We start from the raw sequence: 21,810 nt of genomic DNA on the forward strand, positions 1-21,810 counted from the left end.
ACGTGGTGGCTCAGTGGGTTAGGATGCTGAGCTTGTCGATCAGAAGGTCGGCAGTTTGGCGGGTCGAATCCCGAGTGCCGCGTAACAGAGTGAGCGCCTGTTACTCGTCCCAGCTTCTGCCAACCTAGCAGTTCGAAAGCACGTAAAAATGCAAGTAGAAAAATAGGGACCACTCCGGTGGGAAGGTAACAGCGTTCCGTGCGCCTTTGGCGTCTAGTCATGCTGGCCACATGACCATGGAGATGTCCTCGGACAAGCGCTGGCTCTTTGGCTTTGAAACGGAGATGAGCACCGGCCCCTAGAGTCGCAAACAACTAGCACGCATGTGCGGGAGAACCTTTACCTTTACTTTACCTTTATACTACTAAAGCTCTCCTGTCTGTTTGTAACCTTCAGCTGGTGAAATGGTGCATCATAGGGGAACAATTATTGAACCAAAATACTAATTTAAAGAACATGTTCAAAGTCCAGGATCCATTACTCCCTTAGGATTGAAATTCAGGGATCTTCTGACCAGTTGTATTGGCAAAGCTGTGGCCACTGCAGAACGGCCACTTTGCAGCACTTCTGCGGTATGCCACAGTCATGGGACTGTGACTTCCAACACTCCCTGCCAGCTTCTCCGAAGTAAGTCAATGGGGAAGACTGCGGGAAATCGGAATTTGTTCCACTGCTTTTTCACCCATCTGTGGTCATTCTGTTTATTTGTTTAGGTAAGGAAATCTTCTCTGAAATGATGGCTCAATGGCTCATGGGTCATCTAGTGTATTTTATGTTAAGGAGGGGATGCTTTGATCTTCGTGCTGGATGCCTTTTGAAGCACTGAGGAGGTTGCTACCTGATGTGAGAGAAGTGAGCCTTGTAATATTTTGCAAACCACCGCCCTCTTTCCTTGCTTGGGTCAAGTATGTTACACCCAATAGCACATCTGGAATGCCGACACCGCAAATGTTAGAGAAAGTTTTTTTTTTTAGATTCATGGGATCTCTTAGTTCTTTCTGGCACTGGACCTCTTGCATTTTAGAAAAAAAACCTGACTTCTAAAGACCAATGAGTCACTGAGAAGAGGTTTCTAGGTTAAATTTCCCTTCTTTGAGGTTAGAGTTAAAGGTCTGATTTTGGAGGGAATAATCTGATGCATCTCATGGACTTAAAAGGCCAATTTAGCTATTACAAAAACTTATCCCTGCTATTTTTAACAAGTTATATTCATGAAAGGTATACATGCCTACCCTTGTATCTAAATCCCAGGTATTCATGCCTAGTAGTACAGATAGTCCTCGACTTACCAGTGGCGTAGCGTGGGGGGTGCAGGGGGGGGCCGGCCGCACCAGGCGCAACATCTGGGGGGGCGTGCTTGCACTCGCAGCTCTCTGCCCCTGCCTGGCTCACTCACTCTCACTGCAGTGCTGGCTGTGCGAATCCGATCCGAGCCGCCGGGTCGCCGCCCACTGTGGAGGGGGGGGTGCCAGGCGTGCGGTGCGGTGCGGAGAGAGAGCGAGGGACTATCTGGGGGAGGGACAGTGCAGCGGCCGCCCAGCGCCCCATGGGTTAGGGGGCGCAAATTACTTGCCTTGCCCCGGGTGCTGACAACCCACGCTACGCCACTGCGACTTACAATGTTACAATGGCACTGAAAAAAGTGACTTATGACATTTTTCACACTTACAACCGTTGCAGCAGACTTGGCATTTAAAGGCAGCATATGTTAGGACATTCCTTCAACACATATACCAGGCCAAATACGTCACAGAGAACTTACTAGAGTGAATTCCAAGCCTTCCTTGGGATATCTGACCTTTTTTTTTTCTTTAATCCAGATTAACCACCCATAAAACAATATCTGTAGCTCAGGATTAAACTGTGGGGTCCCTGGTGCTGTCTGAGCTGGGGTTGTTTGCTTGCAGAAGTTTCATTATCTGACTAAGTAACATCCTCAGTGTTAGTGAGTGTGTAGCTTGCTCTCTGCTTATATGCAGGTAGTTCTCAACGTGCAACCACAACTAAGCCCAGCGTTTCTGTTGCTAAGTGAGACAGTTGTTAAGTGAGATTCGCCCCATTTTATGGTGTTTCCTGCCACAGTCTAGAGAAAAGTAGGACTGGGGGGGGAAAACATAATAGCAGTGTTCCAGTATTTGAGGGGATGCCACAAAGAAGGGGGGGGGGTGTCAGGGCTTTTTTTGTCATAGAACGCTCAGAACGGAGTCCCGGCACCTTTTTTGGATGGAACCTTGTAGGGTAGGCAAGGCAGGTTGCATGACATGTGTGAGTTCCGGCACCTTTTTCATTCACAAAAAAAGCACTGGGGGGGGGGGTCAACCTATTTCCCAAAGCACCACAAGGCAGGACAAAAAGCAATGGATGGAAACTGATCAAGGAGAGAAGCAACCTGGAATTAAGGAGAAAGTTCCTAAAAGTGAGGACAATTAACCAGTGGAACAGAAATTGCCTCCAGAAATCGTGGGCGTTCCATCACTGGAGGTTTTTAAAAAGAGACTGGACAAGTCACTTGTCTGAAGTGGTATTGGGTCTTTGGCTTGAGCGGGGGGGGGGGTTGGACTAGAAGACCTCCAAGGTCCCTTCCAGCTCCTATTCTGATTGCAGTTGTTCAGTGAATCACTGCAGTTGATAAGTTAGTAACCTGGTTGTTAAGTGAATCTGGCTTCCCCCTTGACTTTGCTTGTCAGGTGGTTGCAAAAGGGGACCACGTGATCCCGGGACACTGCGACCGTCATAAATATGAGCCAGTTGCCAAGCACCTGAATTTTGATCATGTGGTCATGGGGATGCTGCAACAATCATAAAGTGTGAAAACTGGTCATAAGTCACTTTTTTTTCAGTCCCATTATAACTTTGAATGGTTACTAAACAAACTGTTGTAAGTCGAGGGTTATCTGTACAGTAGCTTGCCCCGCCAGTCTTGATGGAAATGTGGTTTTCTCTTCGGTGGTTCTTAGACTAAATAGAACAGAAGAGAATAACTGACTCGGAAGGGACCTTGGAGGTCTTCTAGACCAGGGCTTTTCAACCTTCTCACCCGTTGTACCACTTTTAGGATAGGGCAACATCCGAGTACCACCAGTCGCCCAGCAAGGGGTCAAAAACTTGATGACCAAAAAAAAAAAGTACAGGTAGTCCTCGACTTACAACAGTTCGCTTAGTGACTGAAGTTACAATGGCACTGAAAAAAGTGCCCCCCAAGCCACAGCCGAGCAAGACACCTGCCTGCCCGCCCGGCGGCGCTCTTCCTCCTGTCTGAGGTTTTCATTGTTGTGAGCATTTCTGTTGAGGATTGGCAGCGGGGGTGGGGTGGGGGGAGTGTTCGGTTTTTATTCCCCCTCTCATCTGCTGGGTGGTTGCAGCAGGTTTTGGTCACTTCACATGACCCTGGGACACTGTGACTGTCATAAATATGAATCAGTTGCCAAGCATCTGAATGTAAATCACAAGACCCTGGAGATGCTGCAACATTCCAGCTGATCGGCGCTTCTTCTGGGCTCAGCAGAAGCGCCAGGATCACCGCTGAGCTCCAACTGGAGCCTGGCGCTGATCCTGGTGCTTCCGCTGAGCCCTGACAGCCCTGAAGAAGCACTGATCCTGGCGCTTCCGCTGAGCCCTGACAGCCCTGCAGCTCCAGCCGTCTCTCGCTCAGGCTTGTGCGGTGCTGACACCGGTTCAGCTCATTCCCCTCCCCCGCTACCACTTTTCTAGGATGGTCACATACCACCTTCTAGGTGCCAATGTACCACAGGTGGTACCCGTACCACTGGTTGAAAAGCCCTGGTCTAGTCCAACCCCCTGCACAGACAGAAGACCCTCTACCTGGGTCAGATACCAATCTCCAATAAACTGCACACTTACGAGCACTGATGCTGTTGCCTAGTTGGCTCATGAAACATCTGTAACCAGCTCAGAGAGCACCAAGGACTCCACATAGTGAGATGTAAAATTGAGATCCATATCCGTTGAGTAGGGCCACCTACGAATCTGTTTCACCAAGCTCCTTCTGCTCAACGTGACATAAAAACTGAGAACAGCTTAATATTTATTTATTTATTTATTTAGTTACTAACTAGCTACAATTTATATGCTATTCAACCCAGCAAGACCAACCAATCAATAATAGAAATCATAATAAATAATCACAAAATAAAACAACAGTGCCTTAGAGAATAGCCACAGTACCCACTTAGGAGGGTGGGTCCTTTTTTCACCACTGCCGCAACTGCAGACAATTGCTAAACGAAGCTGTCGCTAAACAAGGATCCACTTATATCACAATTCGTGCAATTTGAGCAATTATCTATTTAAATTATCTATTTAGTTCAGGGGTCTCCCACCTTGTTCAGCTTCTAAGATCTGTGGACTTCAACTCCCAGAATTCCCTAGCCAGCCCAGCCGCAAGTCTTAAAAGTCCCCAAGGTTGGACACTCCTGATCTAGTGCAAGGAACTTGACCATGATATGGTCTACTCACTGTGGGGACTTTCCATTTGTGCTAATAGCAACGGAAACGTATTCCATATACTGACACACTGTCTCCCCTCTTCCCAGTGGGAAGGGGAGGTGCCACATGCAAACGCTTCTCTCCAGGCTGAGTTAGCATCTCCCTTATTGGAAAACCAAAGCCACATTCTGATGCGTGCCCGCTTCCATTATCCAGACTTTGTCGAGAAGGCTATCCTGGCCTGGAGCCTGAATGGATGGCTTGGCGAACTGCGATCTGCTCAACCTGATACCGCCGCACAGAACTAATAACCTCCACCCTCCAAGGCGAGGAAGATTTGAAGCATCTTATCTTCCGGCGACGTGCCTTTTAAGTCAACTCTCATGAATATAGATTGGCTAAAGGCCGTTGCCGGCATCAAAAGCGACAGCGCCGCTCAAAATAGGAAGGAAGGAGCGAGGTGCCTTAGAAATTTCAATTTTCTTACTGGCGAGCTTCTCTTGACGGGGAGAGGAGAAGGTCAAACTTGGAAAGGGAAATGATTGAACATGAGTGGGGGGCAGATGGTTTCTCCACAACCGTCTCTCTCTCTCTCTCTCTCTCTCTCTCTCTCTCTCTCTCTCTCTCTCTCTCTCTCTCTCTCTCTCTCTCTCTCTCTCTCTCTCTCTCTCTCTCTCTCTCTCTCTCTCTCTCTCTCTCTGCCTTTTAACGATAATGTTTGGAGTTTAGTAACTATCGGATGCCTCAAAGGCTGGAAACTTCAAAACAGAGCTACAGCAGCAAAGCCTACGGCAGCCAATGCTTTTGATTCAAGGTGCTGCAGAGATGGCTTTCTTATATCCAAGCCAACAAGACAGCTGCCATTCCCTTCAGAATCGTCACGTCAGAATTGGAGGACAACCTGGGGGCTTGGTCGGGCATTTGCCCTGACCTGCTAAGTGCATTCAGAAAACTCACCGATCTGAGAGAGAGGTCCGGAGACCCCAGGCATGTGGGAAGGGCATGGAGGAGGAAAGCCCGCAGTTTGGTGAGCATAAGTCACCCGGCCCAGATGTGAGTGCTATGGGAAAGCAACATTCAAAGAGAGACCCTTTAATTAATTCAAGATAACTCTGGTTGGGGATTTACTGCTGCAGTTTCCGAGATCAGATGAGCAATTGAAATATGCTTTCCTCAAATCTGCGTCATTCTAGCTTCTTGGCTTGGCTTGGCCAGCCCGTTTCTTTGTTTATTAAGTTCACTGATGCCCATTTCACCTGGGCGGTTTACAATATCAAAAAGATAAAATTTTACAAAACCTAGGTACTACAGTATAGGAACTAAATAATTCAAACAATAAGCCCATAGCCCTAATTCAAAGATGGGGAAAGAGGGTGTAGGGTGAGCTGGGGGGGGAGGAGGAGGAGGTAGGCTCTGTTATTAGTCTGTCAACTGCTCCCAATGTGAAGACCCCACATTGGAGCCCCAAGCCAGCTCGTGGGGAAGGTCAGGAGAGTTAACAGAATAACAGAGCTGGAAGGAACCTTGGAGGTCTTCCAGTCCATCCCCCTGCTCTAGCAGGAGACCCTATACCATTTGAGACAACTGGCTGTCCAGTCTCTTCTTAAAAACTTCCACTGTTGGAGCATTCACAGCTTCTGGTGGCAAGTAGTTCCACTGGTTAATTGTTCTAACTGTCAGGAAGTTTCTCCTTAGTTCTAGGTTGCTTTTCTCCTTGGTTAATTTCCATCCGTTGCTTCTTGTCCTGCCTTCAGGTGCTTTGGAGAATAGCTTGACCCCTTCTTCTTTGTGGCAGCCCCTCAGATATTGGACCACTGTTATCATGTCCCCCCTAGTCCTTCTTTTCATGAAAGTAGACATACCCAGTTCCCGCAACCGTTCTTCATGTGTCTTAGTCTCCAGCCCTTTGCTGCTCTTCTCTGCATTCTGCACTCTTTCCCTGAGTCTCAACATCTTTTTTTTTTTATAATATGGTGACCAAAACCGGATGCTGTATTCTAAGAGTGGTCTTACTAAGGCTTTCTAAAAAAGTAGTAGCGTGATCTTGATTCTATCCCTCTGTTAATGCAACCTGGGATTACATTGACTTTTTGGGCTGCTGCCACAATATTTAAGGGACTGTCCACTTGGACGCCAAGATCCGGACCTCACTCTGGGGGACAAGATGTTCCGAAGGGCAGCAGAGAAGGCCCTTCTCCTGGACCCCACCAGCCAGAATACCCTGGCTGATGGGGCCCTCAGCATGCCTCCTCTGCTGGCACAGATGGCACAGGCCAATCCCAGTGGGATGAGACGGTCTCTTACCTGGACCCATGCCATGAAGGTTTTGGTGCTTTAAGTAGCCTGCTTAAGTTTCAGTAAGAGTGCGGATTAGGAACATCTAACCTTATAAGGGCTCTGCCCAGTGTACGAAGCGAGGATCTCCAGGTGATGCCAATCATTTCTAATGCGGGGGCAGCTGGTGACTTCAGAAGAGAAGTCCTCCTTGCACTGACCTCTTAGGACCCACCTCTGGGGAAGTCCAGAAATTCCCAGATTGGTTAGGACTAACCTTTTGAACCAAACTTTTGAGTGTGTGTTGGGGGGGGGCGGAGGTTGCAGGATCAAAACGAATCGGTTTTACCAATGAGTCCAAAAAATGCTTTCTAGGCCCCACAGATGAGGCATCCCACCTCAGTGTTAGTTATCAGATAAAGGGTGATTGGTTACAACCAAGGAGCAGAACTTCTCCTCCTGCATGCACACCCAAGGTGCTCAAGGGCAGATGACACTGTGGCTCAGGAGACCTTTGGGGAACTTCAGTTGGGACTGCATCAACTCTAGGCTGGCCAGAATTCTAGACCAGGGGTGTCAAACTCAATTTCATTGAGGGCCGCATCAGCATTGCGGTTGCCCTCAGGGGTCCGGGTGGGTATGGCCTGGGTGGGCGTGGCCTACTGGGTGGGCGTGGCTAGAGTGCATATGGCCTACTGGGTGGGCGTGGCCAGCTCTACATCATTTGCATCAAGGGGGGCCCGGGCAGGAGTGGGACAGATCTGAGGGTCTCTGGCAGAAGGAGGGTCTCTGGGCCAGGGCCAAGGTAGTGGGGGCCGTTCCCTCACTGTTTCCAGGATGGCCTCGTGGGCCGCATGAAACCACTTTGCGGGCCGGATCTGGCCCCTGGGCCTTGTGTTTGACATCTCTTTTCTAGACGATGCACCAGTATGGAGGACCACTCGGTGGCAGCTAGGTGTAAGAAAACAATATCTCTTGAGTGCCAACTAGGAGCTGTCCTAGGCATTATGCACTGGAATTTGCCATTGCTCTAATTATTCTGCTAGAAACTACTCAACATTTTCCAGGGTGCACACTGATCCTTCAGCAGATCCTAAAGATTGAAAACTGATCACCTGAGCTGGTGGGCCTCTAGGCCAGAGGTCTCGTGGCCCGGAGGGAAGGAGAGCAGCTTCCAAATTGGTGCAGGCGCACGCACACACGCAAAGAGGGCCACGTGCACCAGCACGGCACTAGCAGCCCCGTTCGTGCATGCGCCATGCGCTGGCACTATGCGCATGCATGAACAGCCACGCAACCACCACCACCCCTTGCAGCAGCTAGTGGCCCTGTTCATGCATGCACAAATGGGCCACGCACACCGGCCCGGCACTAGCGGCCCTGTTCATGTCCATGTGCAAATGGGGCCGCAGGCACTAGTGCACATGTGTGTGCGCACCAGCCAGCCATTTCCATGGCCTGCTGGCCAAGAGGCCTCAGTCCGGTCATGGGCTGCGGCCCATAGGTTGGGGACCCCTGTTCTAGGCAACCAGAATAACTGGCTTTCTTTTATTTAAACTTCTGAGTAACCATGCATATTAAAAGAGAGAGAGAGGAATAATTCATCCGCTTTTCAGCCTCTTGAGCAATTCCCTCTTTACCTCACCGGACCAGAGGGAGCAGAAGAAGTCCTTCATACGCAGTTATTTGTGATCTGCTCTTTATTTTCTTTAATTTAAATTAGATGACCGGGAGGTGGGGGAAGATGATTTGAATGAGGAAATCTCTTGATACCAGCTTCTGATCTCCTCCCCATTTCCATAGCAACTGGTTTTTAGGTTCCGGTCAAAACATTTGCTGCTTTATGCAGCTGTGAGGTATATAATTTTAATTTTATTTGCAAAATCCCAAAACAGCCTGTGCTTCCTAAAATCTCTTTTGGTTTTCTTGCCCCCCCCCCTCTCTCTCTCTTCAGCTCCTAGGAGGTGCAGTTTCCAACGTTTCCAGGGAGGAAACCTGAATCTTGAAGCTAGACCTCACCCTTTGTGTGAATTTGCATCTTCGTAGGGTTTGTTTAAAAAACGAAACAAAACAAAAAACACAACAACCTCTAATACTCTGGGAACAAACAAAATGGAAATACCCTGAACTCCTTTGTCTCGGGGCATCTCCCATCTTATGCCTCTTTTTCACAGAATCATAGGGCTGGAAGGGACCTTGGAGATCTCCTAGTTCAACCTTCTACTCAAGCAGGAGACCCTATAGCAGGGGTAGGCAACCTTGGCTCTTTTATGACTCGTGGACTTCAACTCCCAGAATTCCTGAGCCAGCCGTGCTGAGGAGAAATGGAGAGGTTTCCAAACTGAGCCATGCTGGCTCTGGAATTCTGGGAGTTGAAGTCCACAAGTCGTAAAAGAGCCAAGGTGGCCTACCCCTGGCCTAGGCCGCTTTATGACTTGTTGACTTCAACTCCCAGAATTCCTAAGCCAGCCATGCTGAGGGGAAAGGGAGAGGTTTCCAAGCTGAGCCATGCTGGCTCCGGAATTCTGGGAGTTGAAGTCCACGAGTCGTAAAAGAGCCAAGGTGGCCTACCCCTGGCCTAGGCCTAGGCTGCTTTATGACTTGTGGACTTCAACTCCCAGAATCCCTGAGCCAGCCATGCTGAGGGGAAAGGGAGAGGTTTCCAAGCTGAGCCATGCTGGCTCCGGAATTCTGGGAGTTTTATTTATTTTATTTATTTTAATTCCATTTATATCCCGCCCTTCTCCGAAGACTCAGGGCGGCTTACAAGCTTAGCAGTAGTCCACGAGTCGTAAAAGAGCCAAGGTTGCCTACCCCTGGTCTATACCATTTCAGACAAGTGGCTGTCCAGTCTCTTCTTGAAAACCTCCAGTGATGGAGCAGCCACAACTTCTGGAGACAAGCTGTTCCACTTAACGTTCTCACTCTCAGGAAATCTCTCCTTAGTTCTAGGTTGCATTTCTCATTTTCAGCAACCCTCCCCAAAAGAAAGTCAAAATTTCTGATGAGACTGTTAGTCTACCACACCCCTCATGTGGTAGTTGAAGATAGAGCCTATCTCTGAGGAACACCAGTTCCTCAAGCATACTGTTAAATCATAAACTGCCTGGCATCCTAGACATTTGTTCATCCAGGCTAGTTAAAAACCCAGTGGCTTTTGCATATAGCACAAACTAAACTCACCTGGTGAATTGTAACCTTGGTTGGGATGAGAAGCGCAATGGATTGTACGAACCCAGCCCTTGGGTTAGATTGTGATCCAATGTTTGGTGCAAACTTTGAAAGCTGGGTCAATGAACTAACCAAGCAGAAAGCGATGTGCCAACTCAGCAAAACTACGTTGGAGCATTAAGACATATTCTAACAAGCCAAGCTTATTTAATTAACATATTCACATGCGGCCATTCTAAGCAGGTTGTTCCTAGATTGCATAAGCAAAGATTTGGATTCAGTTACTCCCTACAATGTCTCGTTGAAAGAAGCAGGGCCATTTCCTAGGATACTGCACGCCTCGCTGATTTCTATCCTGTTTTTTTCAGAGTGACTTTGATTTGAACCTCATCTGTACAGAAACGACCAGAACAATTCTGAAACTCAGCATTATAAAAAAGCAGCAGAATTGAATTTTAATACAATCTGGAAACAATGGATACAGATAGCAGACTATATTAAAGTTCTGTGCACCACATCTCCATATCTCTCAAGAACGGGAAAGCAAAAAAGGACTTTGTTTATTACAGAACAACAACGTCGTTGTTATTCTGTGACAAATAAAGTCCTTTTTTTGCTTTCCTGTTGTTGGGAGGGATCCTGGAGGTCTTCTAGTCCAACCCTCTTCAAGCATTTCAGATAAACAGCGGCCAATCTTTTCTTAAAAACCTCCAGTGGTGGAGCACCCACAACTTCCTGGAAGGAAACTCTTCTCTTGATGAATTGTTCTTAAGAGTCAGTAAATTCCTCCTTACTTCTAGGTTGAAAATCTCTGTTGTGATCTTCCACCTGCTATGTCTTCTTCTGCCCTCAGGCTTTGCAGAAGAGATTGACTTCCTCTTTGTAGCTGCCCCTTAGATTTGGAACACTACTATCATGTCATCCCTAGTCTTTCTTCTATCACAAGACTACACTGGTTAAAAGAAGTGTTGTATTCTGATTTTAAATAACGAATAGCTCCTTGGCAAATGAAAACATGACATTTTGAAGATGGGTTCGGCAATTGGTTTCCATATCAATTTCTCCCAGGTACTACAGAGTCACTCTGTGTTATTACGGGAAATACACCTAACGGTGTTACTTAACATTGTTTAGGGAGGGTGAAGGCTGTAGGAGGTATGGACTGGCAGTGTTAGAGCAATGGCTACAGAGGACAAGGCATTTTCTTGTGTTTGGGTGTGTATTTTGGAGTAATATCGAAAATTAAGGTTTTTCCCAAATCATGCTGTTCAGTTTTGACATAAGAGAGAACTTCTAAGTAGTAGATCTGGGCTGCAACAGAAGCAAGCTCTCCGTTGACAACAACCACTCAAGGACTCCTACTCCATGTGCCTTGACTTGACTGCAGTCTTCCAATACTTGAAGGGCTGCGACAAGGAAGAGGGGGGCAACTTATTCACCAAAGCACCTGAAGGCAGGACAAGAAGCAACGGATGGAAACCAGTCAAGGAGAGAAGCAGCCTGGAACTAAGGAGAAACTTCCTAACAGTGAGAACAATTAACCAGTGGACCGGCTTGCCTTCAGAAGTTGTGGGTGCCCCATCACTGGAGGTTTTTAAGAAGAGACCGGACAGCTATTTTTTAGAAATAGTATAGTCTCCTGTGAGAGCAGAGTGTTGGACTAGATGACCTCCAAGTTACTGACTCATAAATCTTACAACTCTGACTCAGCCAAGTTGACAATTCTGCTACAATTTCTGACCTTCAGACTCCAACTGATGACTTTTCTGTGTGATATTTTGATTTGGAACCTTTGTAAGCCAAAGTAGTTGAACTTTGAGGTGAACATGTCTTTGTAGTGAAGTTGCACCTGTTTGCAAGACTTGTGTAGAGGAGAGAGAGAGAGAGAGAGGGAGAGGGAGGGAGAGAGAGAGAGGGAGGGAGGGAGAGAGAGAGAGAGAAGAAGGGAGTAGGAGAGAAAGGGAGGGACAGAGAGAGAGGGAGAGAGAGAGAGAGAGAGGGAGGGAGAGAGAGGGAGGGAGAGAGAGAGAGGGAGAGAGAGAGGGAGAAAGAGAGAGGAAGGGAGAGGGTGAAGGAGAGTGAGAAGAATGGAGTAGGAGAGAGAGGGAGGGAGAGAGAGGGAGGGAGGGAGAGAGAGAGAGGAAGGGAGAAGGAGAGAGAGAGAGTAAGGGAGGGAGGGAGAGGGAGGGAGGGAGAGAGAGAGAGAAGAAGAGAGTAAGAGAGAGAGGGAGGGAGGGAGGGAGAGAGAGAGAGGAAGAGAGGGAGGGAGAGAGAGAAGAAGGAGAAGGAGAGAGAGAGAGAGAGAGAGAGAGAGAGAGAGAGAGAGAGAGAGAGAGAGAGAGAGAGAGAGAGAGAGAGAGAGAGAGAGAGAGAGAGAGAGAGAGAGAGAGCTTCGCATAGCTGTGCTTGTGCTTCATTTGGCACAGAACACTTTATTCTATCTTTATTCTAGCTTCTCCGGCTCTCCCTTTAATAGCTCTTCCATCCCTTCCCCAAAGCCATCTCGGCATTACTTTACAGAGTGCTTGTAAAGTTAAATTCTGCATTAAGGTAACATGTCAACATCAATATTTTAGAAGGCTAGAAACATCCTTCCTGATGAACACTCCCAAACCAAGAGAAAAAGAACAAAACTACTAACAGTTGCAAATCCAGCTAAAACCAAAGAAATCACTGTTGGTTTCAAAAAAAAGCAGGCACAGACATACACCTCTGTGTATTAACGATTCACCTGGGGAGGTGGTTAGCAGATTCAAATTCCTGGGTGTGCAGCTAACAAGTAGGCTAGCTTGGTCGCTCAACAGTGAGACACTGGTGAAGCGGGCAAAGCAGCACCTGCATTTTCCGCATCACATAAGTAAAGTACTCCTTCCTTCCCCTGTCCTTACCACTTTCTATAGAACCATGGTGGCGAACCTAGGGCACGGGTGCCACAGGTGGCACGCAGAGCCCTCTCTGCGGGCACACGTGCCGTCGCCCCAGTCCTAGGCCTTCAGCTGGGTTTTATAAAACCTTTTCGCTTTAGGCCTCTGCCACCGTCTGCAAAAAAAAAAAATGCCGATGTCCATTTTGCTCTATGAGTTCGTGGTGACCTAACCCTAAGTGGGATTTTCCTCCAGTGGGATTTTCCCATGTATTTTACCAGGAAACATAGATAGGGCAGCCTAGAAAGGTAAGTGCCCTCCTAACCATACCCAAGGACTCCGAGTTTGTTGGCGATGTCCATTTTGCTCTATGAGTTCGTGGTGACCTAACCCTAACCCTAAGTGGGATTTTCCTCCAGTGGGATTTTCCCATGTATTTTACCAGGAAACATAGATAGGGCAGCCTAGAAAGGTAAGTGCCCTCCTAACCATACCCAAGGACTCCGAGTTTGTTGGCGATGTCCATTTTGCTCTATGAGTTCGTGGTGACCTAACCCTAACCCTAAGTGGAATTTTCCGCCAATGGGATTTCCCCAGGTATTTTTCCAGGAAACATAGATAGGGCAACCTAGAAAATTAAGTGCCCTCCTAACCATACCCAAGGACTCCAAGTTTGTTGGCGATGTCCATTTTGCTCTATGAGTTCACGGTGACCTAACCCTAACCCTAAGTGGGATTTTCCTCCAATGGGATTTTCCCATGTATTTTACCAGGAACTAAGAACTAAGAAGAAATTTCCTCACTGTTAGAACAATTATCCAGTGTCTCTCGACATTGTGGGTGGTATATACATATAGATACACGACTGAATAATGTGCAACAGAGTGCTAGGCTGGCATGCATAACTGACAAGTGGGTGGGCCTGAGGGAGGGGCAAGGGACTCTCTGGCTTATGTTGGGCCTTGAAGAACAGTTGGAATTGTTGATGGTGTAACACCACCACTGCTGCAAGGCACCTTCTCTGCTCGAGTTGCTGGACTGGGTGGCCAAGCTCTTGTTGGTGTCTCTGAAGCTGTGGGTTAACCAGCCATCTTGCAATCTTGAGTCCAGGGAGTCTCAAGAGTTCATGGTCTCCTTGGCAACCGTGGACCAGTCTCAGGCGATGGAGATGAACTCCAGTCAGTTGCAGTTGGCTCCAGCCAGGATGGACAAAGAGGAGCAATGATCTCTGTGGTCCCATCACCTGTGAAGTACTTCAGGGCTCTGACGCTCTCCTATCTCCTGTTTTAACATCTCCATGAAACATCTGGGTAAGGTCAGCCGTGACTTTGGGGTGCAAGATCATCAGTTTGCTGATGAAAGTCAGCTGGACCTCTTAACCGTGAGTGGCCGAAGGAGACACAATCACTGTATTGAGCCAGCAGGAAAGGGGGGAGGGAGCATCTTTTTCTCCAACCAAACATTGCAGATGTTTCTACACCTTTTTCTACGGCCATAAAGCTCACCTACCTGCTTCCGTGAAACATGGAGGCCACCCAGATTTCAGGAAGAAGGATGAGGCGATCTCAAGATGCCATCTTATGAAGACCACAGGGAGCAAGAATTCGCCCTACACTTAACACACCAGATTCTACCAAAGAACAACAGCCTGCAGCAGCCACAACCTGTACCTAGGGCAGGGGGTCTTCAAACATGGCCCTTTTATGACTTGTGGACTTCAACTCCCAGAATTCCTCAGCCAGGCAAGCGTTTATGCCTGGGCAAAGCCTGGCCTGTCTGCCTTTTGCCTGGCACTGTGCCAAGTATGACGTAATGCTACATTCCAATGACATTGCCCCCAAAGGGGATGACATCACCCTTTTATGCCTGGGCAAAGCATCATAAGAACATAAGAAGCGATCAGAGCAGCTAACCTGTCATTATTGAGTCACATAATGTTCAGCCAGATGCATTCAGCAAGCTAGGTATGGGCAGAAATACAATATATACTACTAAAACTCTCTGTCTATAACCAGGTAAAAAAGTGCATTGATAGGCCACAATTTTTGAACCAAGGTACCTCAAATTTATTTATTTAAAAAGTTTATATAGCTGCCTACTCACTCACAGTGATTCTAGATCCGTGGTGGCAAACCTATGGGAGGGCTGCCAAAGGTGGCATGCAGAGCCCTCTCTGTGGGCAGACATGCCGTCACCCCAGTCCTAGGCCTTCAGCTGGCTTTTATAAAACCTTTTCGCTTTAGCCCTCCGCCGCCGTGTGCAAAAAAGAAAGGTTTAATCAATTTCAACTTCTCGCGCGAAAAAAAAAGATCTTGCAAAGTTGGAATTGATTGATTGAACTTTTTACTCCCACCCAGTCTGCCGTTACCACCGCAACCACACCCACCCAGTGGGCCACGCCCACCCAATGGGCCACACCCACCTGGCACCTGACGATACATAAGCGGGTTTTGGGTCACAGTTTGGGCACTCGGTCTCTAAATGTTTTGCCATCGTTGCTATAGAGGGATGATCGAGAGCATCCTGTCATATTGTATTAATGTTTGGTTTGGAAATACAGATAGTCCTCAACTTACAACATTTTGTTTAGTGACAATTCAAAGTTACCACAGCACTGAAAAACGTGACTGATGGCCGTTTTTCACAGTTACGACCTTTGCAGCATCCCCATGATCATGTGATCAAAATTCTGATGCTCGGCAACTGACACATAGTTATAACCGTTGCTGTGTCCTGAGGTTAAGTCCCTTTTGTGACTTTCTCACAAGCACAGTCAACGGGCATGCCAGGTTCACTTAACAGCCGGGTTACTAACTTAACAACTGCAGGCATTCACTTAACAACCATGTCAAGAAAGGACATCAAACGGGGCAAAAATCACTTAACAAATGTCTTAACAAACGGAAATTTTGAGCTAGAGGGCGATAGAATTATTACCGTATATACTTGAGTATAAGCCGAATTTTTCAGCCCACTTTTTGGGCTGAAAAATTCCACTTCGGCTTATACTCCAGTCAACAAAAAAACTTACCGAGGACTTGTGCGCGGCCGAGGCTTTGGTGCTTCCGGGATCGCGCGCACCTCTCCCAAGCCACCGCCGTCCGAAGACCTGCCGAAGTTTGGGGAGGTTTGGGGAGGTGCGCGCCTCCCCAAACCTCCCCAAACGTCGGCAGTTCTCCGGACCTCCGCGCCCTGCCTGCCTGCTTCTTTCCGCTGCGGAAAGAAGCAGGCAGGCAGGGCGCGGAAGTCCGGAGACCTGCCGACGTTTGGGGAGGTTTGGGGAGGTGCGCGCGCACCTCCCCAAACCTCCCCAAACTTCGGCAGGTCTCCGGACGGCGGCGGCTTGGGAGAGGTGCGCGCGATCCTGGAAGCACCGAAGCCTCGGCCGCGCGCAAGTCCTCGGTAAGCTCCGGGCGGTCACTTGCTTCGCGTCTCCTGAGGGAAGGGGGGGCGACTGGAGCGGGCGTGTTTCCTCGCCTGCTGGGCGCCGCGATTTGCCCGGGGAACGCGCGGGCCCCGAATGGCAGCATGGAACGAGGAAGCAGACAGCCAGGGCTTCCCCGAGAGCCGCGGCCACACAGGGTATTCCTGTGTATTCAGGCTTGCAAAATGGCGGATCGAGCCTCTGCTGGCGGCAGAGGCTTGCAGAGCGCGGATCGGCTTATACTCGAGTCAATAACTTTTTCCAGTTTTTGGGGGTGAAATTGGGGGTCTCGGCTTATACTCGAGTCGGCTTATACTCAAGTATATACGGTAGTTTATGGTTGTTAGCATGTGGATGTTTATGATTGTTCTTTGTTTTTATACCTTGTACTTAGCTCTGGGAAGTCGGGGGGGGAGGGGGGAATGGGGGGAGGGACAGGGAGGGTTAGGTAGGGGTGGGGGGAGGGGGGGATTGTTAAAGATAAAATGTACTGTAAAACTTTTCAATAAAAAAAAACACGGAAATTTTGGGCTCAATTTGAGGACTGCCCGTATTATGCTTCGGACAGAAAGGCAGTGCAAAGAGTGGTGAGGACGGCAGAAAAAATTATTGGTGGTTCACCTCCTTCTATCCAGGACCCGGCATATAAGCGATGCTTGAGTAGGGTCCGCAAGATTGTCTGGGAGGCTACATGTCCACTCCATGACCTGTTTTCCTTGTGACCTTCTGGGAGGAGGGGGCTTCGTGGTATCCAAAGTGGAATAACAAGATTCTGTAATACCTTTGTACCTTATGGTATCAGCCTTGTTAACGCTCAAGTTAACTTTTTTATCTGCTATGAATTAAGATGGACTGTGCTTGATATATATAAAATTTGGTATTTTTGGATGCTGCTGTGATTGTTGTTATTATTATAATCCTTGGGATGGTGATATTGTTGGTGGGTTTTGGGGACCGGTGTGTCGAAATTTCACTTTAATGTGTGCCTCTGTGTATACAGAAAAAGGACAATAAGGGTGATCTTATCTTATCTAGATGTCGTATGGAACGGTGTAAAGATCACAATCTCACCTGATCTGACTGGTTTGTTCGTCGATGGCATCCACAGCACTTTCCACTGAGCTGAGCAAGGACTGAATCTGATTGGCCGTCTCTTTCAGCAGGAAACGGGTCACAAACTGGTCCACATTTGTTCCTCGTTCGTAGACCTAGAGGAAGACAACACAACTCTCTTGAGAATGCTCCTTCAAGACAAAGACCATGCAACCTGCCTTACGATGCAGTGACTTGCAATCATCTGTTTAGCAACTGCTCGAAGGTAAAACAACTCTGAAAAAAATGACATGAACTGGACCTCACACTTACAACTGTCGCAGCTTTTCCATGATCACAATTTGAGCGCTTAGCAACCAGAATGTATTTATGAACAGTTGCAGCATCTTGAGATCACATGATCAGATGTTCTTGCTTTGACAATATATGAAGATGCAGCCAATTTCCCCTTAACTTTTGTGTTACTTTTAGAGTTAGAATTAGATGATCCTGGGGGAGGGGGGAGGAGGAGGAATGTTTATGGGAATTAATCAGACATAACAACATCGTAGTAGAGTTTTTTTCAAGGTTGTTTGAAACAAGAGATGATAAGAAATGGCGGGTTGGAGAACTGGAGGGAAGGTCTGCATTTCAAACCAATTGGAGAATGTGATTTATGACTGTTAATTAGAGGAAGGAATTGTGCTTTGATACTATGTGTTTAGGGGAGGAGAATTCAGATTTTGGCTTCGACCATGTACATGCCGATGCCATGCAACTTGAATAAAGATTCTTTAAGGTAAAAAATGCCTCGAAGTTCTTTGAAGAGTTTCATCTGTTGGAACCATGACAGGACCATTGGTTTGAAAGAGGGGTCAAAGAGGCCATCTAGGTCAAAACTGAACAGCCATTCTCAACAGAGGGGGAGGGATACGACATCGTCTATCTCCAGTCTACAACACAGTCCTTTCGGCAGTTCCAAGAAGGCTCCACACCCATTTGCATTGCTCAGGTGACCCTGAAGATGCAGATAAACCCCCAAGTGGCCTCAATGGCTCTCAGAAAGATTACTAATGACCAGATGACTACAAGGACTATAAATCCTTCCATTCCCCAACAATCCAGTCTGAGCTGAAGAAGCTGCTTGAATGGGAAGCGAAACGTCTTCAAAGAAAAAGACAGAAGTCCAGTTGCCTCTGAAAAAGCATCTTTGGGACATGTGATTCACTTAAGAGCTGCAGTGATTTACTTAACAACCATGGCAAGAAAGGTCATAAAATCAGGCACAACTCAGCCACCTTGCTTAGCAATGGAACTTATGGCCTCAATTGTAATCAGAAGTCAAGGACTTGCCTGAAATGAAGAGTCAAATCACCAGCCAAGCAGAAGGATGAGTGAGTACAAAAGATTATTTAGATTAATACACAGTTGGATAATTTATATTCTTTTTGTTATGAGAATCTTACTACAGCAGGGGTCTTCAAACTTGGCCCTTTTATGACTTGTGGACTTCAATCTCTCCTCATAATGAGCTATCTCATCCAAGCCAAAGGAAACAATCACTCTGAGAAATATATCTGGTCTAAGGTAAAGGTAAAGGTTCCCCCGTACGTGCGTGCTAGTCGTTTCCGACTCTAGGGGCCGGTGCTCATCTCCGTTTGAAAGCCGAAGAGCCAGCGCTTGTCCAAGGACGTCTCCGTGGTCATGTGGCCAGCATGACTAGATGCCCCACCGTAGTGGTCCCTATTTTTCTACTTGCATTTTTACATGCTTTCGAACTGCTAGGTTGGCAGAAGCTGGGACGAGTAACAGGCGCTCACACTGTTACGTGGTACTCGGGATTTGACCCGCCAAACTGCCGACCTTCTGATCGACAAGCTCAGCGTCCTAACCCACTGAGCCACCGCGTCCCATATCTGGTCTAGATGATGAAATATATATCCTGTTTATCCCTTCCTTATCCCCCTCCTTCCCCCATTACCCACAAATTCACATTTGCATTACAGCTGAAGATGCACTTCCCTTCCTTGCAGGATTCACTGTTCTTGCAGGATTCACTGAATTCTTGCAGGATTCACTGTTATCAGCTGATTACCGAATTCCATCCATCAGAATAGAATAGAATAGAATAGAATAGAATAGAATAGAATAGAATAGAATAGAATAGAATAGAATGATGATGAAAATGGAATGGAATAGAATAGAATATGGGATGGGATGGGATGGGATGGAATGGAATGGAATGGAATAGAATAGAATAGAACAGAATAGAATAGAATAAATATTGTAAAATTAGAATAGAATAGAATAGAATAGAATAGAATAGAATAGAATAGAATAGAATAGAATAGAATAGAATAGAATAGAATAGAATAGAATAGAATGGAATGGAATAGGACTATCTGTAATTATAATATCCTTAAATGAAGTGTCTATTCCAGGGGTAGGCAACCTTGGCTCTTTTATGACTCCTGGACTTCAACTCCCAGAATTCCTGAGCCAGCATTTGAAGTCCACGAGTCATAAAAGAGCCAGGTTTGACTACCCCTGGTCTATTCCAGTGCACTTTATCTCACTAGTTCTCAACCAGTGGCAGCTAGACCTTGGGTAGAACAAAGTTTAAATCACAAAAAGTTAAGTTTCTTCAGAATTTAAATTCGTTGATGAGAAGTATAATTGCTGTGAATGTACAAGTTACATTCTTGCAAAAAATGGAGGGTTTTTTCCCCCTCTAACAGGTTATGATCGTTGGCTGGAGCAATTAGTGGGACTTAAAATGCAAAAGTCTTGAAAGAAGACAAGTTAGAAAAGGAATCATAATGTGAACATGTCACCATGCATCCTTCTCTTGTTAAATATAACACAAGGAAAGGTTACTGTCACCGCATCCTTTTATAAAATGAGGAACCAAGGAAGAAAAGGTGATTATTTGGGCTGCAACATCAAGGAAAGCCAAGACATTTTTCTTTGAAAGCCAAAAGAAAGGCATTTAAGATCTCTCTCTCTCTCTCTCTCTCTCTCTCTCTCTCTCTCTCTCTCTCTCTCTCTCTCTCTCTCTCTCTCTCTCTCTCTCTCTCTCTCTCTCTCTCTCTCACACACACACACACACACACACACACACACACACACACACACAGAGTGGAGGTTGCAGAGAAAGAGCAAAGAACTATTTTTAATAACTAAGCTAAGAGATAATAAAAGTGCATTGGTATCAGTCATTATAATTTATTTGAACACATGCAAAAGCAATTTGAATAATCAAACTTCCACACACGTAAATTGCTCTGGGTTTATGAACAGAAGATTAACTAAGGTCTGTTCCTATGGTAACCAACGAAGGCAGCCACGTTCAGCTCAACCAAAGGGCAAGCTTCCACCTTTCTATTTAAAACAAAAGTGAGAAAGAAAGAAAGAAAGAAAGAAAGAAAGAAAGAAAGAAAGAAAGAAAGAAAGAAAGAAAGAAGAAAAGAAAAAGTTAGTTGAAGAAATTAATTGCACATCCTACTCCTTTAGGCCTTTCAACTAGATAAAAATGGAGTTTATTCTTCTGCCAGAAAAATTGTATTTTTATTCAGATAACATTACCTCTGGCTTTTGTTTTGGGAAAAAAACAGCCTACAGTTTCCAATTTATGGGAAACAACACTTTCACTTAATGTAGCTTGGTTCTGGCATCACATTTTAAGAAAAAGTAAGAAAAATTGGAAAAAAATGAAAGGAAATTTGAAGGACCAGACCAGAGGAAACCAAATTTAACACGGAAGACTGAGTAGGTTTAACCTCGAGAAATGATCATTGTGGAGGACATTGCCTGTTATATACTGAAGAGTTGTCAGTTGTCATCAAGAAGTGGTTTGACCACCCTCCATCAAGAGCCAAGGTTGCCTACCCCAGGAATGGACACTCCATATTTTGCGAGAATGTAATTTGTATGTTCACAGCAATTATACTTCTCATCAACAAATTTAAATTCTGAAGAATTTAAGTTTTTGTGACTTAGACTTTGTTCTACCTAAGGTCTAACTGCCACCAGTTGAGAACTAGTGGAACTATTCCAACTATGCATTGGAATAGACCAGGGGTAGGCCACCTTGGCTCTTTTATGACTCGTGGACTTCAACTCCCAGAATTCCTGAGCCAGCATGGCTCAGCTTGGAAACCTCTCCCTTTCCCCTCAGCATGGCTGGCTCAGGAATTCTGGGAGTTGAAGTCCACGAGTCATAAAAGAGCCAAGGTTGCCTACCCCTGGTTTATGCCAATGTGGCCATTTAAGCCATTTTAGATTATTCAATAAGAGATTTGTGTGTGTGTGTGTGTGTGTGTGTGTGTGTGTGTGTGTGTGTGTTAAAATACAACTTAGATATGTGAACTTATCCAGAGAATTATCTTTCTCCTTGCTAGCTATTTCAAGTCATAAACCGGACAGCAGTAGTTAAGCAGATCAGACACGCGGGCAGTAATTTAATTCAAAGGTTATTGCTTCATACAGCATTTGAAATCTTAAACTATTAGAAACAGTGAATGTTTCAAATCATTTTTTTTCCTTAGCCTTCCCACTGTTAAACATTTAGATTATGAGCTCTCAATTACAGTACATTAC

General features: G+C 46.4%; 1 protein-coding gene across 1 annotated transcript in view; it reads right to left on the reverse strand.

Moving 5' to 3' along the window:
* NECAB2 (N-terminal EF-hand calcium binding protein 2) overlaps window positions 1-21,810 on the reverse strand; it is a gene marked incomplete at both ends in the record, with an annotated part of 159,772 nt that overhangs the window by 35,086 nt on the left and 102,876 nt on the right. Inside the window, one exon of the mRNA XM_081336063.1 lies at window positions 17,251-17,387. Coding sequence (XP_081192189.1) covers window positions 17,251-17,387 — 137 coding nt within the window. The remainder of the gene's footprint in view (window positions 1-17,250; window positions 17,388-21,810) is intronic.

This window comes from Vipera berus, assembly GCF_964194415.1.
Source record: "Vipera berus genome assembly, chromosome: 10".
Classification (NCBI taxonomy): Eukaryota; Metazoa; Chordata; class Lepidosauria; order Squamata; family Viperidae; genus Vipera; species Vipera berus.